Here is a 21,761-nt window from a genome sequence, read left to right as displayed (position 1 = left end):
CACATTACTTAGGATCGAAAGGAGAACGGGTAATATTGGTCTATAGTCTGCAGACTGTTCAAAAAGTCAAAGCATAACAAATGTAAGTTGTAATTTTTCTTCTCAATGAAATGTAGGAGATCCAGAACTAACCATCAGTTCTGCCTTGAAGGCAGTACAAGTCTCTTACAAAGAGTGCTGTTCCTAGTGTTTGGCATAAGTGAAAACATACCATGTCTTTTCTGTATCTCTACGTCGTCATAATAAATGATTTCAGTTGCAGCAGGGCTGAGAGGAAGCTACGATGGAAAACAATGGTGGCGCCAAGAGATTTTAAGCGCTCATAATAGTTGACTTGTGGTCTGTGCACATATCAAGGTGGGATAATAGCACATTCTTGAAGAGACGCATGGAAGCTGCTACAAAGAATTCCCTAACGCATTCCAATTTGAACACTGGGTCGGCATTCCTGGGAAGGAAAAAGAATCTGATAATCAAAAGGCTACGGAATTGGCACATAGTAGCAGTGTAAATGACAAGCAGTTGGTGGTGTCAGAAGTCTACACTTTTCCTTCAGTGATGAGCCTAAACCCACAATAACGAAGTGAATCTAAAAATCAAAAAGCTAATGGTGCTGCTGAATCTTCATCTGGCATTCATAATCTAGTGGTGACACGAGGCACTCTAGAGTGATGAAACTGTTGTCGTGAGAGGTATGGCTAAGAAAACCCAGAGCTTTTACACTCCACATGTAACTTGTTTTTGGTTGACAGATATGGGTTAGTCACACCTGTTTACTGTCTGAGAGAAGGTTCAAAAAACTGTGAATGTGTGATTGTCTTGATGTGTTGGTTCCCAACTAGAGCTCTGAGGATGGTTGAACAACTGCACAGCGGCAAAAACGCACAATCTGTGTTTTAGTGGGTGAGAACTGAAAGCCATGATGAAGATTCAAGAACAGACTCCTGCGCATGAATACCGAAACTGAGGTCCATCCAAAATTCGTCAGCATAAAGTGTGGGAGTAATCAATGGCCTCACAAAGCCCACTGATGGCTGTAATGAAAATGATAACACTCAAACACTAGGCCCAAAGAGAAGCCACTCTCTTTGCCCCATACAAAGATGAAAGATGTACCGACCAACTAACAGCCTGCCAGATTGTTTTTTTCCAAACATAAAAATGTGGAATCAGTTGGGGACCACACCCCACAGAAGCCATACTGATAGGTGGACAAAAGAGAGTTATTCAAGGACACAGCACAATTTATGGGTCACCATTGTATCAAGAAATTTCCAGAACTTATTAGTCAGACTGATTGATCTAGAACTGTCAATGGAAGTTGGGTTCTTGTTGGCTGAGAATTTGGTATGCCGGAACTTTCTCACCATTATAAAGGGAACTCACTTCTAAGCCAGATAGACTGAAAACAATGAGCAGGCAGTGTTTATGAATAATTTCAGACATTGAATAATTTCATAGCGAAATGACTCAGGACCTGTGGCTGTGTTGTGGGTCAACAGAGGGACTCTCAAATAATTATCAATCATTAAAATGCTTTTATATGGTTTGGGGGAACATACAATCAACAGGTAAGCATCTTCCAACTACTGGCAGGAAGGTGCACGCACTCCCAATGAGATTACATAGTGTTACTAGCAGTCTTTCTCCCTTTATGTAATTAAAAAAATGATGCCTTGCACACTATCACATAAATGGGGAACCGCCTCAGCCAAAAGGGAGCTGTTTGGCATCTTTTTCCAATACCACTACCTCTTCAAACTTTTACTGTATGTCTTCTAAAAAGAATTAAGGTTTAGCCATTAAGTATAGTACAACCTTTCCAGTACATACTAGATATTATGGGGAATACAAAGGCAGGGTCACTGTAAGGTGGTTGGGCTTAGTATCATAATTGCCAAGCCCATCTGATGAAACTGCCAGAGGTTCACAGCAACCGACTTTTGAGAGTGTAATCCATTTCACTGTGGATTATCCAGCATGGTATCACCCACTCCAACCAAGAACAATCTACACGGATGGCATCCAGCTTCAGCGAAGACTATTTGACACATTGGGTATTCCTCACAGTCCTGGTGTCCCACAAAAGACACTGTATACTCAATGGCTTACATTTTGGGTTCTCAGGTCACAGATCAGAAGTGGGTTCCTGAATTGCCAAGGGGCTACAACTACACACATACCTAGCAAACCCTCTTATAGACTTGCTACAGTGATGTGTTTTGGGAACACATGGCGTTCTGCCAAGAACACCATGTCAAGATGGTCACATTAAGGGAGGTACCTGCATTTCACAGTTCATGTCCTTCCAGTTTAGCTCGTGCTTTGGAAAATATGGAAGGAAATATACCTCTAATGGGACAATGACTATGTTAAAAAAAATTGTGAACTAGTAACAAACAAGGATGGTTTGTTGATAGGTGGTAAAGTACTAAACAGTGACATCATCAGTCCCTTGGTCAAGAGGTAGTCCGTCTGGAGGCAGTGATAACCAGAAAAGTGCTTAGAAGAAGAAAGTATGCAGGAGAGGTAAAAGCGAGGCACTGAAAGCAGTAAACATTTACAGAGAATTTAAACTAAATGGACTGGACCAGTACGTAGGTTATAGCAGAAAAATGGCCCCCCAGGCCTCAGCTTTGGCGACAGAAACCCCAGCTGCATGCAATATCTGTTAACCCAATTAAGAGTGAATGAGGCTTCCGTGAGTAGAATGCCTTCTAGTCAAGAGATCCAGAATTTCAATAGAAGGGAATTTCAGAGAATGTAACAGACATCAATTGAACCATCAATAATAAAACAGTACGACCAAAATACTTAGTGCTGCACTTGGGCATCTCCCAGGGCTCTCCGTACAAAAGGGGGGCAGGCTGTTCAAGCCATGATGCAACACAGGCAAAAATCTAAGGAGGAGGACAGCACCCACTGATCAACAGAATGCTACTCCCAAAACAGGAAACAGAGCAGCAGAAAAAGCTGCCTAAAAGCAATTAAAACAGAGGAAAAGGAGTGAATGAGGCAGCAGGCAAAGGAGGCAGGGTGAAGGGTCCCCTGACTAAGCATGGGGCAGGAGATGCCACAATCCCTTTTATCACCTCCTCATCACAAAGGCAGTTTAAAATGTTGTATCTGAAAATAAAAACCACTGTCACAGAAAAAAAAAAAAAAAAGAACAGAACCAGTTCAATTGTCTGTGAGTTGATGCCAACATGAGAGGTAATAAATTCTGAAGACTATGTCCAGCATGGAGAGCCAGAAGGAAGGGGCATTCCACCAGGATATGAGCAACTACCAGTAAGGCTCCATAACAATAATGTGGGGGTGGCTCATTACTTATAGGAAAACTGTGGGTCAGTCCAATATAATTGATATGGAGGAGACAAACATTGAATTTCTTCCTTGCCATGCAGCAGTCATCTCCTCGGTAGTGTGGAGTTCATGAGAGGGTGCAGTAGCTTACATATATGGTTTTCAGTCTCCAAGAGAACAGAGGTCTAAATTGCACCCACAAATCTGCAGCTGGGATCGTCAAAGCAAATGGAGGGCAGGTGATCGCATCTCTAGCCACATGATTAGCCAGTTCACTCACTGGGATACCCATATGACCTGGGACCCAGAGGTAGCTAGCTGAGCAGGCACTATGGTTACACTCAGAGAGAAGGTGATGAATAGCAGATATCAAACAGTGACAAGGGTAAAACTGGTGACATCGATCTCTGGTCTGAAATCTGCCCACAGAGTCACTATGTATTTAAAATCAGTCAAGGGAGACTCTTTTTATGAAATAAGGGGCTCTGCTTATGGCCATGAGGCCCACTGTAAAAACACTACATATCCCAGCATCGAACGGTGTTCCTAACCAACGAGACACGTAAAAGCATAACCCATCCTATCCGTGGTTTCAGAGTTGTCAATGTGAAAGAGAGTAGCACACCATACTCCTGAAGACCTGAAAGGAACAGAAACAGAAAGGTTAAGGGGTGGCAACAGACATTAGGCTCTTGAAACAGATCAGTCCTAATCTGGGGCCTGGGCAAAAAACCAAAGGGGGAGGGGGGCGAGAAAACATGGGGAGTAATTGTAGGGGGTATAAGTGCAAGTCTTGGTAGTGGGCTGTGAGGAGCATTCCAACTAGTAACCCTACCCAGTGGCAGTTGACAGGGGCTCAATGCCCTTTGCACGCAAGAAAGAATAGGATATACTGAAGGGTCAGGAAATTGTCAAATGGCAGTTGCATAGGTGTGTACAAGTTGGTACTGTTGAAGCTGAAGAATGAAGACCCTCACTTTGGAAGAGTGACGCTCTCCAGGACTGGGTCCAACAATTTCAAAGCCGAAGGCACCACCGAGGCATAAACCTGGCAAACAAAGTCGCCAAGTGTGACTAGATCAATGCCCAGTAGATTTGATGGAGAGTGGTGCAATCCACACCTGAAGATGTGTGGGCAAGGAAGCAGAGAAAGATAAGCTTTGCATTCAGTCTTTAGTTGACAAATATGGAGCAGCCAAGTCAGTTCTTTAACAAAAAGAAGATTCAAAAACCGCTTCCAGCATGGCACCCAAGTAAAGTTCTGGGACAGCATGGACTGTGGTAAGATGACATAAATGCTGATCTGTGTTTTTGCAGAAGAAATTTGGAAACCACAGGAAAGGGTCCATGCAGAGAAGTAACAACTCTGACTTGGAGCAACTGGTGAAATAAAAACTGAAGTAAAAGTCGGTAGGGACATATAAAAGACCAGTCACAGAGTCTGATGGTGCCAGGCAATGGCAGGTGATGGGAGTTAAGGAAATGCCTGTCGGACTCCTTTTTCCAATCTACGAAGATGGCAGAGTGTGGACTGTCCCTCCCAGAAACAACACTGATGGGGCACAAGAGGCACCCATTACCGAACCAAGTGTGAAAGGGATGACATGGGTGACTGACAAGAAGAATGGAAGTAATAGCATACGATAGAGGCAGAAACTGCAACACAGAAAAGGAAGTGGTCATCCTGCAGCTCAGTACCCCATACTCGCAACACGCACACATGAAGGTCTTAAGTCTTCTGGTAGGAACATTCCACTAATAAGGGTATTAGAGATTGAACAAACACAGATCAGATAATCATATGTCAGGAAACTGGCCCTGTCCTTTTCAAAAGAACCACTTAATATTGGCAGGATGGCCTGAAACAGGCCTGAAAGCCACGCCTTCCTAACACGAGGCCAGGTTCTGACCACATTTCCACATCAAGCAGTTCTGTGAGGTTTTAACTAACAAGGCATCCTACTTCTTTACTGAAATATATTATTAACCACCACATTGTGTCATCTACAATAGCTGGATTGAAGTTGCAGTCTTACGTAATCTAATGCTAACCACAGGACCACACTGACATGGATTTTTATTTTTTTTATTTTTAATGCAATACTGCAAATAGAACACTGCCATCACTTGACAAAATATGCCTTCACATCCACCTCCATTCACCAACACTAATTGCAGGCAGCCCCACAAACCAAGAGAACTGAGTCACTGGAGGAAGTAATGCTCCTCCCTTCTAGGTTGACTGCTGACTGCACATTGCACACTCAGAATCAGCACAAATGTCTCCATGTTAGGGGAGATCCACTACCTCCTCCAGGTCAGAATATGTAAGAATTGCTAAGTGCTGCTTCCAGACAAGCACAATTATATTTAAGTGAATTAATTTTACATATGCAATGTCTGAATCATGCTGAAGCAGCAACAGCAGTCAGATGAAATTAGGTAAGCCAGCTAAGTGACTAATATTTACTGAAGAGTTAGAACGATCATATTGAAAATGGAGAGGTACTACCAAACTCAACATGCAGTCCACTTCATAAATGATTTAACTTTGTAAGTCATCTGTCAATGTGAGGGAGAAATAACTTGCAAGAACATGAATAGCGCGGAGAGCCAGGAGGAGGCGGCATTCCACCAGGATATGAGCAACTTTAACTTCAGTGATTCATAACTTGTTTATTTGAATTCTGCCAACCCACAACTTTAATTCAACAAATGTGATGAGGTTTATTGTATGGGAAAAGAATAATTAATGAAAAATGGGAATCCCTGGATGCAAAGCAGTATTGCGGAAATTTAGAGAGCCGACATTTGAGGCAGACTGCCAAATAATTCTACTGCCGCAAACATACACTTCGTGTATGAATCACAATGACAACACAAATGAAGTTGTGAGTTCGTGAGGGGGACACGAAAGGAAATGACTAGTAAATGGTAATAGTTGCTCACCGCCACACATTATATGGCGACCTGCCAAGTATTTACGTACAGCTTAGTAATAAGTACTATCAAAAACAATGGATGCCACATTGTCCACTAATAAAATATTTTAAAATTCCGCTAATTCCTTGCTTATACATATGTGAGATCTTTATTTTCTTATACATGAAGTACAGACTTGAAAGTAACAGTTTCAAATAAAACTACAGAACTTAGTACAGAGAAAATTCTAAACTTCAAACACACTGTTTAAAACCAGGACATATGGAGTTCAGAATTAACAATAAACTAAAAGATAGGAATATAATCAACACGGAGCTTTGATTTGCTAAAAAGACTGCTTGTCATTCATGCAGAATGAGGAATTCACAGAAAACCGTATCAAAATTTGGATAAGAGATTATCATATTTTACTATTTACCAGGAAACTATTTTCTATGTTATAAGATTTTGGCACAATCAATTATTCAAAATGACAGTCACAATTGCATTATTTATTTTGCCACCAACCGGTTTCAACCCGCGATTGTGTGATCTTCAGGGCAATTTACACCATTTAGTCACTCACTGGTGTCGTCACCCTGCCTGTGTATGGTTAGCAGGTCACTCGCTGGAGTCGTCACTCTGTCCGTGCACAGTTGGTAGTTACCAACCGTGCACAGGCAGGGCGACGACTCCAGCGAGTGACCAAATGGGTTAAATTGCCCTGAAGATGACACCATCACGCGTTGAAACCAGTTGGCGGCAAAATAAATAATGCGATTGTGACTGTCATTTTGAATAATTGATTATACGTAAATTAATCGTTATCTCCACACAACTATGTTGTCCAAAAATTTTGGCACAAACTGTGTCTGATAAAAAGAACACTGTACAGTAAGGACCAACCAAATGTATAGTGTTAAGGTACTGACTTCACATGTAGGAGGACAGAATTTCCTCAGCTCACCTATTCTGGTTTAGGTTTTATGCGATTTTCATAAATCATTGCATGTACATGCCGGGATGGTTCCTTAAGCAAGGCCGTGGACAACCACCTGCCCTAACCTCATGAAACATTTTTATATTCTGAGTCCATGTACATTGGAGATATTTATTTCCATTTTATTATGACAAATACTGTATCACTGTCAGAATCCCTGAATGAAAGAGTAAGCATTTTAATTTTTTTGGATTCCATGAGGTCAGGAAACAAATTCAGTTGCTATCCACAGTAACAGTCTGAATACCACATCACTATCACCTGCAGTAATTGGAAGTATGTTACATATACAGTAGTCTCACAAATTAATGACGACAATCATCTAGTATGAGTTGTGAGGTGGAAGAAAGAAAGAAAGAAAGAAAGAAAAAAAGAGAGAGAGAGAGAGAGAGAGAGAGAGAGAGAGAGAGAGAAATTGATTTTGCCATGTAACATACCTTGTGCTACTTGGGTGACTTCTATTAAAGAAGGGAAACAATTGTCTTTCTGAAGAGCTCTATCAAGTGCCCTTCCAGCAAGTTCCAGAGATTCGACATGGGACCGAAATGGGTCCAAAGGCACTGCTCTGTCCATGGCTGAGCTCAGCATATTTCTGAAAAAGAAATAATTAACATCCGAGATGTGGAAAAGACAGATAGGCGTTTATTGTTGTACAGACATCAGCACAGTATTAAAAGTGAACATTCTGTTCGGGAGCCCGTGTCTGTGTATACCGTGTAACAGCGAGTACACTACTTTCAAAATAGACGTGCCCACTGTTACCTGCGACCATTTTCAATGTATAAAAAACGAGATAATTCAACAAGTAACGTTAATTTAATAAAACTAACGGAGCATTCTCAAATCTTGATTGCATCGGCTCTTCGACTATTTAAGGGCACTATCCATGCACAAACATAGAACACTGGTTTCGGATGTAGCTCGACTTGTTTATATACCTCAAAATGTGTGTTTCCTGTTTTGAGACTAAATAAATAATGTTGCTGGTTTGAGATCTGCAAAGTCTTGTTCAAATTATGTTTTTCTCCCACATAAGAACCGGAACATAAACAAGTTTTAATTAAAAGTCTAAATGCTATTCTTTTCTGCGCCTGAGGTTCAACAGATTTTTTAGGTGCGTTGGTGTGATTTTTTTATTGGACATTTTACGTTGGGGTCAACTTTCTTAACACTCATTTCACACTGTGGCTGCTCTGTGACAATTCAGCATACTTTTCATTCATGAAATCATCTATGATCGTTTATCATTTAACAATACCGGCACCAAATGTCATAACGCCCAATTACGCTACGTGACGCTAACTTACAGCAGATAATGTTAATTCAAATATCTACGTCAACAAACATTCGTGTTGTCTATTATATACTCACACTTCACGGATGTGTAACAAACGTATGTATTAAAACAACGTGATTTCGGCGCTCCTGTGGATTTCATATCAACCAAACGGCTAACGCTGATTCGTTGCCAACATTGACACCACAACTTTTCTCTGCAACATACCAAATTGGAGATATCGCAAGTAAAAAAAGAAAAAGGAAATAACTGACAAAACTGCAGAAAAACACAGAATAATTAATAGCACACTCTTTCTACTACTTTCGATATTTCTTGGAGGATGCGTACATAAACTATTCAAAGTGGAAAATAACGGAGTTCACCTGAGGATAATAATATAATCTTACGAGAAAACACGGTACTAATTAATATTTAGGAGCATATGAATGTTCACGTACTGGAATTAGAAATCCACTTGTGTGTGATCAAATGTAACAACTGTGTTATCCTTCCAGTGTCCAATGAAAAGTTCAGGCAGGCAGGTGCTAAAGAGGTCCAAAACTCACAAAATTCTCACAACAGGAAAGTAAATAATAATGTTCCCACATTTAACCAAAATATTGGTGAATTAAAGAGAAAAGTAGATTCTCACAAAAGTAAAGTAAAAAATAATGTTACCATTTTTCACCAAAATATCCCGGGATTGAAGAATAAAGTAGATGAGATCCTGGTTTGTTTAGACGACATTGAATCTGATAATGTAATAGATATACTATACCTGTCTGAGCATCACATTGTGTCTGATAAGGAAAAGTTAAATATCAGTAGTTATAATCTAGCTGTACATATGAGTAGAGAGAATAAAGTGAGAGGAGGAGTTGCCATATATGTCAAAAGTTATCACTGTGTAGAAAGCTTAGATACAAAAAAGTTTTGTCTAGACCAACATATAGAAGCATTTGACTGTCAACTTAAACTGAAGGAGGGCTCTTTTATAATTGTAACAGTATATAGGTCCCCTTCAGGAAACTTTCATTTATTCCTGGAAAACTTGGATGCCTTGTTGTGCTATCTGTCAGATAGGGGAAAGAATATTATTATTTGTGGGGACTTCAGTGTTGATTCACTGAAAGAGTGTAATCAGAAGAATGACCTGGAAGTCTTGCTCGGTTCTTTCAATTTGACATCTGTCATTAATTTTCCTACTCGGGTAGTAAAGGACAGCAGCACATTGATAGATAACACTTTTATAGACCAAGACAGGTTTAAAAACATAAATTGTTGTCCTGTTGAGAATGGCCTTTCTGATCATGATGCTCAACTAATTACAGTATATGACATAGCTCCATTCATTAATTCAAAACTACCCTCCAAAGTTGCGCATTCAATTAATGACCCAACAATTAGAAATTTCAGAGAAAATCTTCAGCAGTTAGACTGGGATGGGGTGTACAAGGAACCTGATGCTAATTTAAATATAACTTATTTCATGATACACTTGTAAGAGAATTTGAAAACTGTTTCCCCAAGAAATTAGTTAAATCTTATTATAAGAAACCATGCAAAAAACCTTGGCTTACTAAAGGAATAAAAATATCTTGTAATCACAAAGGGAACTGTATCTAACAACAAGAAAGAGTAATGACCCAGAAACAGCCAAATATTATAAAACTATTGTGCTACATTAAGAAAGGTTATTAAAAAGTCCAGGAGCATGTGCATCATGTCTGAGATTAATACCTCTGATAACAAAATCAAAACAATTTGGAATATTATTACAAGGTAGACAGGGCAACCAAGATAAAGGATGACAGCATCATCATCAAAGCGAATGGAAACTTGATAAACAACAAGCCAGAAGTCGAAAACATTTTGAATAATCATATTTTAAATGTTGTAGAGAAAGTAAGATCCAAATGTTCATTAGGAGATCCAAGGCAGTTAATGAAAGAGGCCATACCCACATCATTTGATACAATTGAAATTCCACCCACCTCTCCTTCTGAAATTAGGAAGATAGTAAACTCTCTCAAAAATAAGAGCCCACATGGAATTGATGGCATTTCCAGCAGGGAAATAAAAGCTTGTTCCCAAGAAATAAGTGGGTTTCTTAGCCACATATTTAATAGCACTCTTAAGCAGGGTATTTTCCCAGATAGACTGAAGTATGCCATTGTTAAACCATTGCATAAAAAAGGGGATACGTCTCATGTCAACAACTACTGCCCAATCTCTCTTCTGACTGCCTTATCCAAAATTCTTGAAAAAGTAATGTATTGTAGAGTAGCTTCACACCTTTGTAAAAATAAAGTTTTAACAAAATGTCAGTTTTATTTCCAGAAGGGTTTTTCAATGGAAAATGCTATATATACTTTCACTAATGAAATATTAAATGCTCTGAGTAACCGGAATTTGATTGCGTAAATCACAGAATACTTCTAGATAAGCTCAAGTACTGTGGTATCAATGGGACAGTGCTCAAATGGTTTAAATTATACCTAACTGGAAAAGTGCAGAAAGTTGAAATAAACAGTTCACATAATATGCAAAACGCTGGTGATTTCTCAAACTGGGAAACAATCAAAATGGGGTGCTGCAAGGTTCGGTCTTGGGTCCTCTGCTGTTCTTAATATATATTAATGACTTACCATTCTATATTCACTAAGGTGCAAAGCTGGTGCTTTTTGTCGATGATACAAGTATAGCTATCACACCCAACAGAGAAGAATTAACTGATGAAATTGTAAACGATGTTTTCCAGAAAATCATTAAGTGGTTCTCTGCAAATGGGCTCTCATTAAACTTTGACAAAACACAGTGTATACAGTTCCACACAGTAAATGGAATGACGCCATTAATAAATATAGCCTTCGATCAGAAATCGGTAGCTAAGGTAGAATATTCAAAATTTCTAGGTGTATACATTGTTGAGGGGTTGAACTGGAAAAGAACACACTGAGGATCTGCTGAAACGTTTTGAGTTCAGCTACTTATGCTATTAGGGTCATTGCAAATTTTGGAGATATACATCGCAGTAAATTAGCTTCCCACGCCTATTTTCATTCTCTGCTTTCGTATGGCATCATATTGTGGGGTAACTCATCATTAAGTAAAAGAGTGTTCATTGCACAAAAGCGTGTAATCAGAATAATTGCTGGAGCTCATCCAAGATCATCCTGCAGACACCTATTTAAGGAGCTAGAGATCTTCACCGTAGCCTCACAATATATATATATATATATTCACTTATGAAATTTGTTATTAACAATCCAAACGAATTCAAAAGTAATAGCAGTGTATATGGCTACAACACTAGGAGAAAGGATGATCTTCACTACTCAGGGTTAAATCTAACTTTGGCTCCGATGGGGATAAATTATGCTGCCACAAAAGTCTTTGGTCACTTACCTAATAGCATCAAATGTCTGACAGGTAGCCATATAGCATTTAAAAGGAAATTAAAAGAATTTCTTTATGGCAACTCCTTCTACTCATCAGATGAATTTTTGGATATAGTAAGTGCGTAATTTCCTCAACCCCAACAAAAATAAATTAAAAATATTAAATGTCATGTAATATTTTGTGTAATGTAATATCTTGTATAGACACCTTTTATTAACTTGGCATGTTCCACATCATTACGAAGTGTCGTATTCATGATCTATGGAACAAGTACTAATCTAATCTAAATCTTAGATAAGCCCTACAGAATGGAGGAAAAAGGGGAAAGCAGAATAGCTCTGTCGTCCGAAAGCCCAATTTTTGATTGATCAGCACACTTACATCAATACTCTGGAAACCACTGTGAATTACGTGGCAGGGGGTACTTCCAACTGCTCCACAGGATTTTTTTCTAGTTCTGTTCGCGTATGGAATGCAGGAAGCAAGCATTTTAGTGTTTCTCAATGTAGACTCATCTTGTCTTCGCGCTCCCAACGAGGGGACATTGTAACATATTTCTAGATTTCTCACCTAATAGCAGTTCTTGAAACTTTTCAAGAACATTTTTGGGGGACAATTGACTTCCGTCTTCAAGCTTAATCAGTTCTTGATTTTCCGCATTTCTGCCACTATTTGCAGTGAGTCACACAAATCTGTGAACATCGATACTGCCTTTCTTTTTGCACATTCATTGTGCTCTGTTAACTCTACTTGGTATGGCTTCCTCGCACTGGAAAACATACGGTTTTAGAATGTGTGGCATGAGTCTTTTGTAACATCTGCTTTTGTAGATCAACTGAATTTCTCCAGTATCCTACTAATGAACCGAAACTTGCCGCCTACAACTGAACCGATATGATCATTCGATTCCATATCCCGACAAATTGTCACACTCAGGTATCTGTATAATCTGATTTATATTGTGAAAGAATACCATTTTTTGCGCTTTGTAATGTCTACAAATTTAAGTTTTTGAACAGTTACAGCAAGTTGCCAGTCTGTGCACCACTCTGAAATCTTCATCAAGACATTGAAAGCCTCTGTATGTACCTGAAAGACAAGCAGTATAGTGGGCACGTGGTGCTCAAGAAAGAATTACGGTAGACTGGCGGCTGGCCCCTGCCACTCGACTTGTCGAAATGTTCATCAAAATGTTATTTTAGTACGAGTATAGTATTTTGAAGTCTATGACACATGCAGCCTACCCAAGTGGAAATATTCGAGCTAATGCTATCATTAGTCGGGCGGCAGTGTAACTATAATTGCTTCTGTTTGCCTCCAAACGTTACAGGTACAAATACGGAGACTGCGAAGCGAGATCGACTTTCAACATTACTATACTACTTTGAGCGTTCGAGACGAATGGAAAGTAGATCTAGATAGACACTGCTCCATTTCTCAATAATCACAGACTGTTTAACCATGTTTTTACTATCGATATGAAGCAAAAAATATCTGTCAGCTGCAGTGGACATCATGCAATAATGGCATTGGTTGTGAGCCTCTTTCAGTATGAAGTAATAACTCAACGTAGTGAAGCATTCAGTTCACATGTCGTTTTACAGTTTTTACTTTGGTTTCTTATTTAAATTAATGCTAACACTTTTAAAAATGAAATTTTCTGTCTGTACTGGAGCGTGCGGTGGTATGAACTATCTGGCAGATTAAAACTGTGTGCCAGACCATGACTCAAGCTCAGACTTGTGCCTATTGTGGGCAAGTGCTCTAGCAACTGCGCTACCAAAGCACACGACCAACGACTGCTCTTTACAGCTTTACTTCCACCAGTGCCTCATTTCCTACCTTCCAGACTTCACAGAAGCTCTCCTGCGAAATTTCTAAGACAAGCACTCCCGGAAGAAAGGATTTTGTGGAGACATGGCTTAGTTTTGCAGTGAGATTCTGTGAAGTCTGGAAGGTAGGAGATGAGGTGTTGGCGGAAGTAAAGCTGTGAGGAGAGGTCGTGAGTGGTGCTTGGGTAGCTCCGACGGTAGAGCACTTGCCTGCAAAGAGATAAAGGTCCTGAGTTCTGCCACACGGTTTTAATATGCCAAGAAGTTCCATTTTTACAAATTTTCTTGAATTTCAGTATGTGCTTGATAATTTACATCTAATTTGGATTCCAAAAAAGCATGTGATAGTGAAACTGATGATTGGGAGCCATCCAATTTATCTGTCTCTGATGTAATAAGTGGAAGAAGCTCAAGCTTTGAGGAAGACTCTTCCAAGGACTTTCACAACATGAAACAGTATAACGGAAAGTAGCTCAGAAAGTGGAGACTGAAAGTTCATATGCATGCTCTTACATCAGACCACAAGTATAGATTTCAGGTTTACCACAGTGCAAGTGGTGATGGATAAAATATTAGTGTACTCAGTGCTTATTATCTTTACAAGTGTGCAACTGCTTCAAGAAATGAAGAAACATGGCATTTATGGCGCTGGATAATGCAATACTAATCGGTTTCATGCAGCTGTTTATTCATTGCTGTTTTAAGACAAAGACCTAAGAAAGGACGTACGAGACACATACAGATGTGTTAGTAACAAAGACAATATTACGATTACAAAGTGGTTTCACATAACTTGTGTCCAATGGCTTCTGCCTGTGCTGGTAACCAACCTACATGTCAAGTGCAGTGTTGGAGTCAAAAGGAGAAAAAGGAAACGTGTGTACCTTGGCCATTTGCTGTAGAATTTTACAACAGCAACATGGAAGATGTTGACCTTGTGGACTAACGCATAACACTATATTCCCAATGTCAGGGAAATAAGCAATGGTTCCTTGGTGTATTTTTTCATTTCATTGATGTAGCAAAGGTCAGTTCTTCGCATCTGCATAGATAACCTGGAAATTAAGTTCCTCTGAGGGGAGTTTGCAGGCAAAAATTCGAAAATTTTCACATTTTACAAACACAAGCCATAGAATATTATGTACTCTTTTCTGCATAAAATATGTGATGTTTAGAAGTATTTTATTTTTAATTTTGAAGTCTTATATGCGTATCTGTGAGATTAAAGAATTTCGGACGTGCGTCTGGTTATATGTGAATATCTCGGAAACTACATTTTATAGAAGGCTCTGATTTCCATCTCTAACAGAAAACACGTGGCGCTCGATGTTAGTCACACTGCTATTTCGCAGTCACTTGGCAACTGTTTGTCTGTTTTGAGTGTAACAGTGACTTTCGACGTAATATGGTGCAGTTTGACGTAATATAAACATGCATAGAAGTGCTACTCTATTCAAGAAATGTAAGTTTGGTGGAAACCAACACACTAGAAGTGTAAAACTGTATGTTGTTCAAGAGTTGAAACCCACAAGCAGTGTAAAATCAGATAACCTTGATGTACCACCAGAGAACAAAGGAGATGCGACCTCACCCAATGCAAGTAAAACTAAATTACATAAGCAATTCGAGGAACTAGGATTACTGCAGGATAACTTAGAAAATAGTACTTCTGGTCTGGGCTATGTTTTGTGTGATATGAACATTTTAATTCGGGTGTTGTGTGACACACTGTGCTGTAATACTTGTGGCGGAAACGTAATTATTGAAGAAGATTTTTCTGCAAGAATAGGATTCACTATAACAATAGTCATTATTTGCACTGGCTGTGACAACAAAAAGTCATTTGTAATGTCAAATGAATGCAAGAATAATCTTTCTGAGGTAAATGTAAGACTTCCCTATGCCATGAGAGCTATCAGAAAAGGTCTTAGTGCAGCTTAGTGTTTCTGCTCAGTTATGAATCTACCACCACCACCTACAAAAATTCAGAGGTATACTGAAGTTACAGGAGAAGCTGTGGAATCTGTCGCTTCCCTGTCAATGAAGGCTGCAACAAATGAAGCTGCTGAAGTGAATGAAGGCAACATTGATATATCAGTTGCGTTTGATGGGCTATGGCAAAAGTGTGGTCATATGTCGAAAAACTCAGTTGCCACAATCACAGACACAGGCAAAGTAACTGATTTTGAGGCACTTACAAAACATTGCTAAAGCTCCTGTGACAAAAATGGAAAAAATAAACATGAAAACTGTCAGAAAAATTATGAAGGAACTACCAGAGGAATGAAACCTGATGCTGCAATGAAAATGTATAGCAGATCACTGCAGGAAAGGGGTGTATGATACATACAGTTCCTTGGGGATGGAGATTCTAAGGTGTATAAGTGTGTTGTTGAAGCAAATCCATGTGGAAATATTGTGATAAAGAAACTGGAATGTGTTGGGAATGTGCAAAAGAGGATGGGCACACGTCTCAGAAAATTAGAACAATCTATTCGCACCACCACACTGTCTGATGGCATGCCACTTAGAGGTTGGCTGCTGAAAAAACAATAGATCAGCTCCAGAAGTGTTATGGCCATCAGAAATAACGGAAATGACTTAGAAAGTATGAGAAAAGCGGTCTGGGCCACATGCTTCCACAAACTTTCAACTGACAGAAAACCGACACATGCACTCTGCCCACCTGAAATTGAATCATGGTGTAAATTCTGGAAGGCTGAAGTTTCAGGAGTGTCTTTTGAACACAAGAACTCAATTCCTAAAACCGTTATGGAAGCAATAAAATCAATTTATAGGGACCTAGCTCACCCAGACCTCCTCCAAAAGTGTCTACATGGGTGAACACAGAATCCTAATGAATCATTCAATAACATTATCTGGACACGTGTGCCCAAAAATATTTTTTAGGGCTCAATACACTAAAATGGGGAGTTATTGATGCTGTATTAACAGTTAATGATGGAAATATGGGAAGAATAAGAGTTATAAAACATCTTAACATCACTCCCAGCTACCTTACTGTAAAGGGCTTGAAGTTATTGGAGAAAATAAGACTCACCAAGGCACAGTGTGCAACTCAGTTCAGCACCAAAGAAGCAAGATAAATCAGAAGTAAGAAGCTTTTGGAGAAGGAAGCTGGCAAAGATGGTGATGCTGACTATGCTGTTGGGTGTTTTTGAGCCTTAATTTAAAATTACAAGTCAGTTTTTATTATTTTATACTTTAAATGTGATTTTTTTCAAAATGATATTTTTTATGCTTTATGTTCCTTTATATCAAAACCTACTTGTGATAGCTATATGAAACTTTGGCACCTATTTCATTATAATATATTGTACCTACTGAAGCATAACCATAGCAACAACTTGAATAGAAGGCCATCTAGGGCATTATGTGTACAATTATTTCTAATAAAAAAGTAGCATAATTGAAAATACATATATATCTCTCTTCCTCTGTACCTCATCTCTTAGTTCTGGTTCAGTAGACGTAAATAACATGGACATGACAGCTGTAAAAATTATACTGTGTTACCTTCATTGGTTCCACAGACAAAGGTACATGAAGTAGGCTAATTTAACATTGCCCACATAGGCCCTGCAATCCCCCCTTAATGGATTTTAAGATATATCAAGTTATGTGTCTGACATGGGTCACTGCCTCCTGCCAACTTTGATCTAGCGCCTCTGTTAAAGCACTGAGTCATGACCGCTTAAAGTAGACAAATATTTGTGTGTGTGTCTGTGCCTGTGTGTGTGTGTGTTGTGTTACGTTTCAAGGTATGTCACAAGGCTGTGTGTAAGGACTGTATGACAAAAGTACTGCAAGATGATAGGAAGTACTCAGTTATTTCGGAATGTAAACATGGTGATTATAATAATTAAACTTTCGCTACTTGAGAGGGCCGCTATGAAAACGAGTGAGCATAGAGCAATGAAACTTCGTGGAAACATTTGTAACAGAATGTGGTAGAGAAAAAGCAAATAAAACATTGAAAGAAACACATTTGAATTTCCACGTGGGAGACTAACATTCGTTAATTGTGTACCACGTTTAAGTTTCAGGTTACAAATGTAGCTCAGTGTGACAACTATCTGCATCCACGATAGCCTGGAATCATACAAGAGATACAATTTCACAATTGTTCACTGCACTTTTAGAGTGTTGGACCATGGAATGTTCAGTTGTCGTGACATAGCTTGTACTCTGCTTGAAGCTCACACATTAGGTCCGGCATTGTCAGCCATGTAACAGTAACTTCTTCAACCATTTGTGGCGCAACTGACTGTCGACCTATCCTAGGAGGAATTCCTAAATCGATAGTTAATTCGAATTTCCAAATCACGTTCTTCAACACAGGTTCAGAATGGCGACCTTTCTGTATTTCTTTTATGCATCGATACTGATTAAGAGCAGCAACGCTATTGCTACTCTTTTGGTAAAAGAGCTTTATGAGGAAAGCTCTGCTCACCTTGTTCAGGCCCATGTTGACTGTCTTCAACTGTAGTGCACACTCATGCTTGTGTTTCAAAACTTCGTCGCCATACCTGCACTGGGCCTAAATCCTGCTGTGAATGGTCTGACCATCATACCTACAAAGTCTTGTACCCATACAGAAAATAGTTTTCCATCTACAACTGGCTCAAGTAGCGAAAGTTTAATAATAATCACCCCATTTGTATACATCTTTTGACCTTCATATGGCGTTCATCTTCTATCCTTTGTGGTGTGGGGGTATGAGTGAAAATGAGGGTAAGTAACAGTTAAGCGGAAGATGTGTTTTTGTGGTCAGCAATTGGAAAAAAGGCAGTCGAGCAAACTGACATTAGATTGATGTTAACTAGATAATGTAAGAATCATACAGTAATTGTTGTTTAGCTAACACTGACACTTGGCTACACAGTTCCAGTTGACTACCATTACCTTAAAATTGATGTGGACACTGGAGAGGCTCCCTCACTTTAGAATAAAAATTGCATGGAGGACCAGAACTGTTTGTCACTTGCTAGGGAAAAATCTGTGAACCTTTTGGAAAGAGACTATTGCATGTAAAGAAACATTTTGAATATGGCGCTGAAGCACAACATAAGGGCTGATGGAGGAAGGTGCAGCCTCGCTGAATAGTTCCACATGTGATTATGTCACTCAACAAGTAGACAGAATGACTTCACTCTGAAAGCGACGAGCAGCAGCTGGAACATTTTGAGACACATGCTTGACTTATGATCAGCCAACGAGGGACGCAGCACTACCGCACACTAAGGCTCCCTGTAGGGAGAAAAGGACCCAAATTAAGCAACACTGGTTAGCAAGAAGCTAGATTTCGGCTTTTACATCGATATCGAGTACAGTATTTTTAGAAAGACTGAACTGTCATTTGACTATAATACTGTATTTTTCTTCTGTACATTCTAGATTTCATGCTTTATGCTGTTATCGAGTACAATGTTCTTAGACCATTAAGACGTCATATCTGGTAGAATCAGCCCAAAGCTTTGGACTGACTCTACCAGATATGATGTGTTAATGGTTTAGGAACATTGTACTCGATAACGGGATAAAAGCTGAAATCTAGAGTTTACAGATGAAAAATACAGTAATATACAGTCTAATGGTGGTGTAGTCTTTCACTAAATACTATATAACTGTGGCTCAGCACTATTGAAAACTTTTTGATACATGTCTCTTTCCTACTGACGGTCTTTGTTTCCTGTTCATTTGAACCATTCAAGAAGTCTTCCAAAGATAATTGACTGGTTACACAGATACACATTTAGCTTTGTTGATATTATATCATAACCACCAGAAATTTTTTTATTCAAAAGATTCCATGGTGGACATTACAATTAGTGGTCTAATGAGGGTCCTATTCAAAGTGCTGAAATTATTTGTAATGACTAGTGTGAGATATTCTGTGGCAATGTCTACTGAGCATGACAGTTCCATATATTCAGAATCAGTCATAAAATCCTCGTTAAAAGTTTTTTCAGTACTGCACACATCTGTTACCAACATATCATTTACTCTGAATACCAGCTGCTCCTCTTCATGTCTGGTTCTACCAGTCTCCTCCTTAACTATATCTCATATTATCTTTACATTGCTATTTGATAACGTTATCGTTTTCTCACAGTGCATTTGTTTTGATGCTTATATTACTCACTCTAATATTTTGCATCATGTCTTATAATAAGCCATGGCATATACACAAAAGCTGTTTCTAACTGACAGTCGTTGTTCCTTTGTTGTTTTACAAAATACCCTTATTACATGAGTAATTTGTGGTTTCTTTGTGACTATTGTCTAATGTAGGTTAGTTTTGGGGAAAGCAGTATCAAAATGAGGTAAGGATTTTATTAATTAAAGTGTTGTATTTTTCTTGAGGCCCTGAGCACCAAATACGTCATTCCAGTTAATGTCTTTAAGAAAAATGTCCTGAAGCAATCAATTTTTCGCTTACTGACTACTCTCCTGAATTCAAATTTAGTGGATATTATAACCTGTTCAGTGTTGACATTTTATAAAAAGAGCTGCGTGTCATGATATGAGGCCATTGACTGTTGGTTTCATGATATGATTTTGTTCATTAGGCCTTTATATAAGGGTAATTATCAGTGGCTGTTTATGAGCAATCAGTTACCCAAGTTGAGAAGCTTACATTAGGAATTGAGTTGAATGGTAATGTTACTTACTGTAAATAATTCTTACTGGAAGGATTCGCAAGAAAATCTACATTATAATCACCAGTAAACACATTTTTTTGCTGTTATATAGTCCTGTAGAGCTTCTAGGTCATTTATTAACAGGTTAAAGCTATGGTCAAGTGCTCATTACACCCTTATTAATATAAACCATTTATTATGAAATTCACCTTCTGTCATACATGCTTCCACATGCTGGTCTAGGAAAATTTAAGAGTGTCTTATGTTCTTAACTTATCGAAATCACTTTTTAATGAGGTATCTCCTTCTTTCTCCATTTCTGTTCTACAGATGTAAGATGCTAACATAAATCCTGTAAAGCTTAATGCTTCTGTAACAGTGATTATGTGTTCTTAAGGGAGGTAGAGTATGTACACTTTGTTTGATGACTCTAACGTGTCAACAAAGATAAGTAGGTCATTAATTTTACTTTTCAGTCCTTGAATATTTTGATCCAATGAAGATAGTTGGCATTTCAAATTGACCGAGACAAAATTGGGTGTAAATAAAATTTCTGTTGCTTGTTGAAAATTTTTAACTGACAGTTGCTTGTGCTGATGTAATATGCCAGACTTATGTTGCTTCCTTTCTTTCTTGAACTGGTTCGTTTCCACCCTAATCTCTGTTAAACCTTAGTTCCTTTCTATCCTCCCTGCCTAAAAATGGTGGTGTCCTGTCACCTGTAACCACTGGAATTTTAGCACTCATGAGAGTGACTCCCTCTCTTCAATTTTCTGCTATTAGTTCTGCCAGTGTACCCTTCCCTTTCCTGTTGAGTAGAAGGTCATGCCTATTATAACCCAAGCTACCAACAGAACAAAAAAAACCGCACCAATATGTGATCCTGCACCCAACATAAGCAGCCATACCAGCTACAAAATAACTGTCTTGACTGAAGAATTCAAACGAGGTCAGTCATGGCGTCTCAGAATAGATACAAACTCAACATTGATATGTCTTATTGTTGATGCAATCTTTAGCAGGCTTTACTCTGTGTTACACTCAGGATCTCTGACAATAATATTATCTGACACACCCATAGACGTGTGTGGTTTTGAATTAATATTGAAAACTTGTTCACTTTGAAATCGTAAGGTGTATAAAATTCCACAGCGAAATTTTGAACTGTTTATGACGAATTTGGATTCGTTACTACCATATATGTTGATTTCAATGTGGGTTTTCTAAAGGACAATGGTAGGAAAAATGATCTAGAAACCTGATTTGGATTCTAAAATTTAATCTCTGTAATTAAGTTTCCAACACAGTTGTATAAAGACTGTAGGATCCTTAATCGTAATGTTTTCTGTGATGAA

General features: G+C 38.8%; 1 protein-coding gene across 3 annotated transcripts in view; it reads right to left on the bottom strand.

The window, feature by feature from the left end:
* LOC126481249 (nuclear pore complex protein Nup155) overlaps window positions 1-16,827 on the bottom strand; it is a 267,575-nt gene extending 250,748 nt beyond the window's left edge. Inside the window, exons 1-2 of one of the 3 annotated variants that reach the window (XM_050104864.1) lie at window positions 16,803-16,827; window positions 7,666-7,820 (exon numbers count right to left, since the gene is read on the bottom strand). In XM_050104864.1, the coding sequence (XP_049960821.1) occupies window positions 7,666-7,816 (151 nt within the window). In that variant the 5' untranslated portion in view covers window positions 7,817-7,820; window positions 16,803-16,827. Of the gene's footprint in view, window positions 1-7,665; window positions 7,821-8,166; window positions 8,267-8,599; window positions 8,722-16,802 lie in introns of those variants that run through there. The other 2 variants (XM_050104862.1, XM_050104863.1) reach the window with 2 other exon arrangements.
* Between the last annotated feature and the right edge of the window lie 4,934 nt (window positions 16,828-21,761).

This window comes from Schistocerca serialis, chromosome 5 (assembly GCF_023864345.2).
Source record: "Schistocerca serialis cubense isolate TAMUIC-IGC-003099 chromosome 5, iqSchSeri2.2, whole genome shotgun sequence".
NCBI classification, from domain to species: Eukaryota; Metazoa; Arthropoda; class Insecta; order Orthoptera; family Acrididae; genus Schistocerca; species Schistocerca serialis.
The sequence above is the reverse complement of the archived record's forward strand: the minus strand, read 5'-3'. Positions and strand labels throughout refer to the sequence as shown.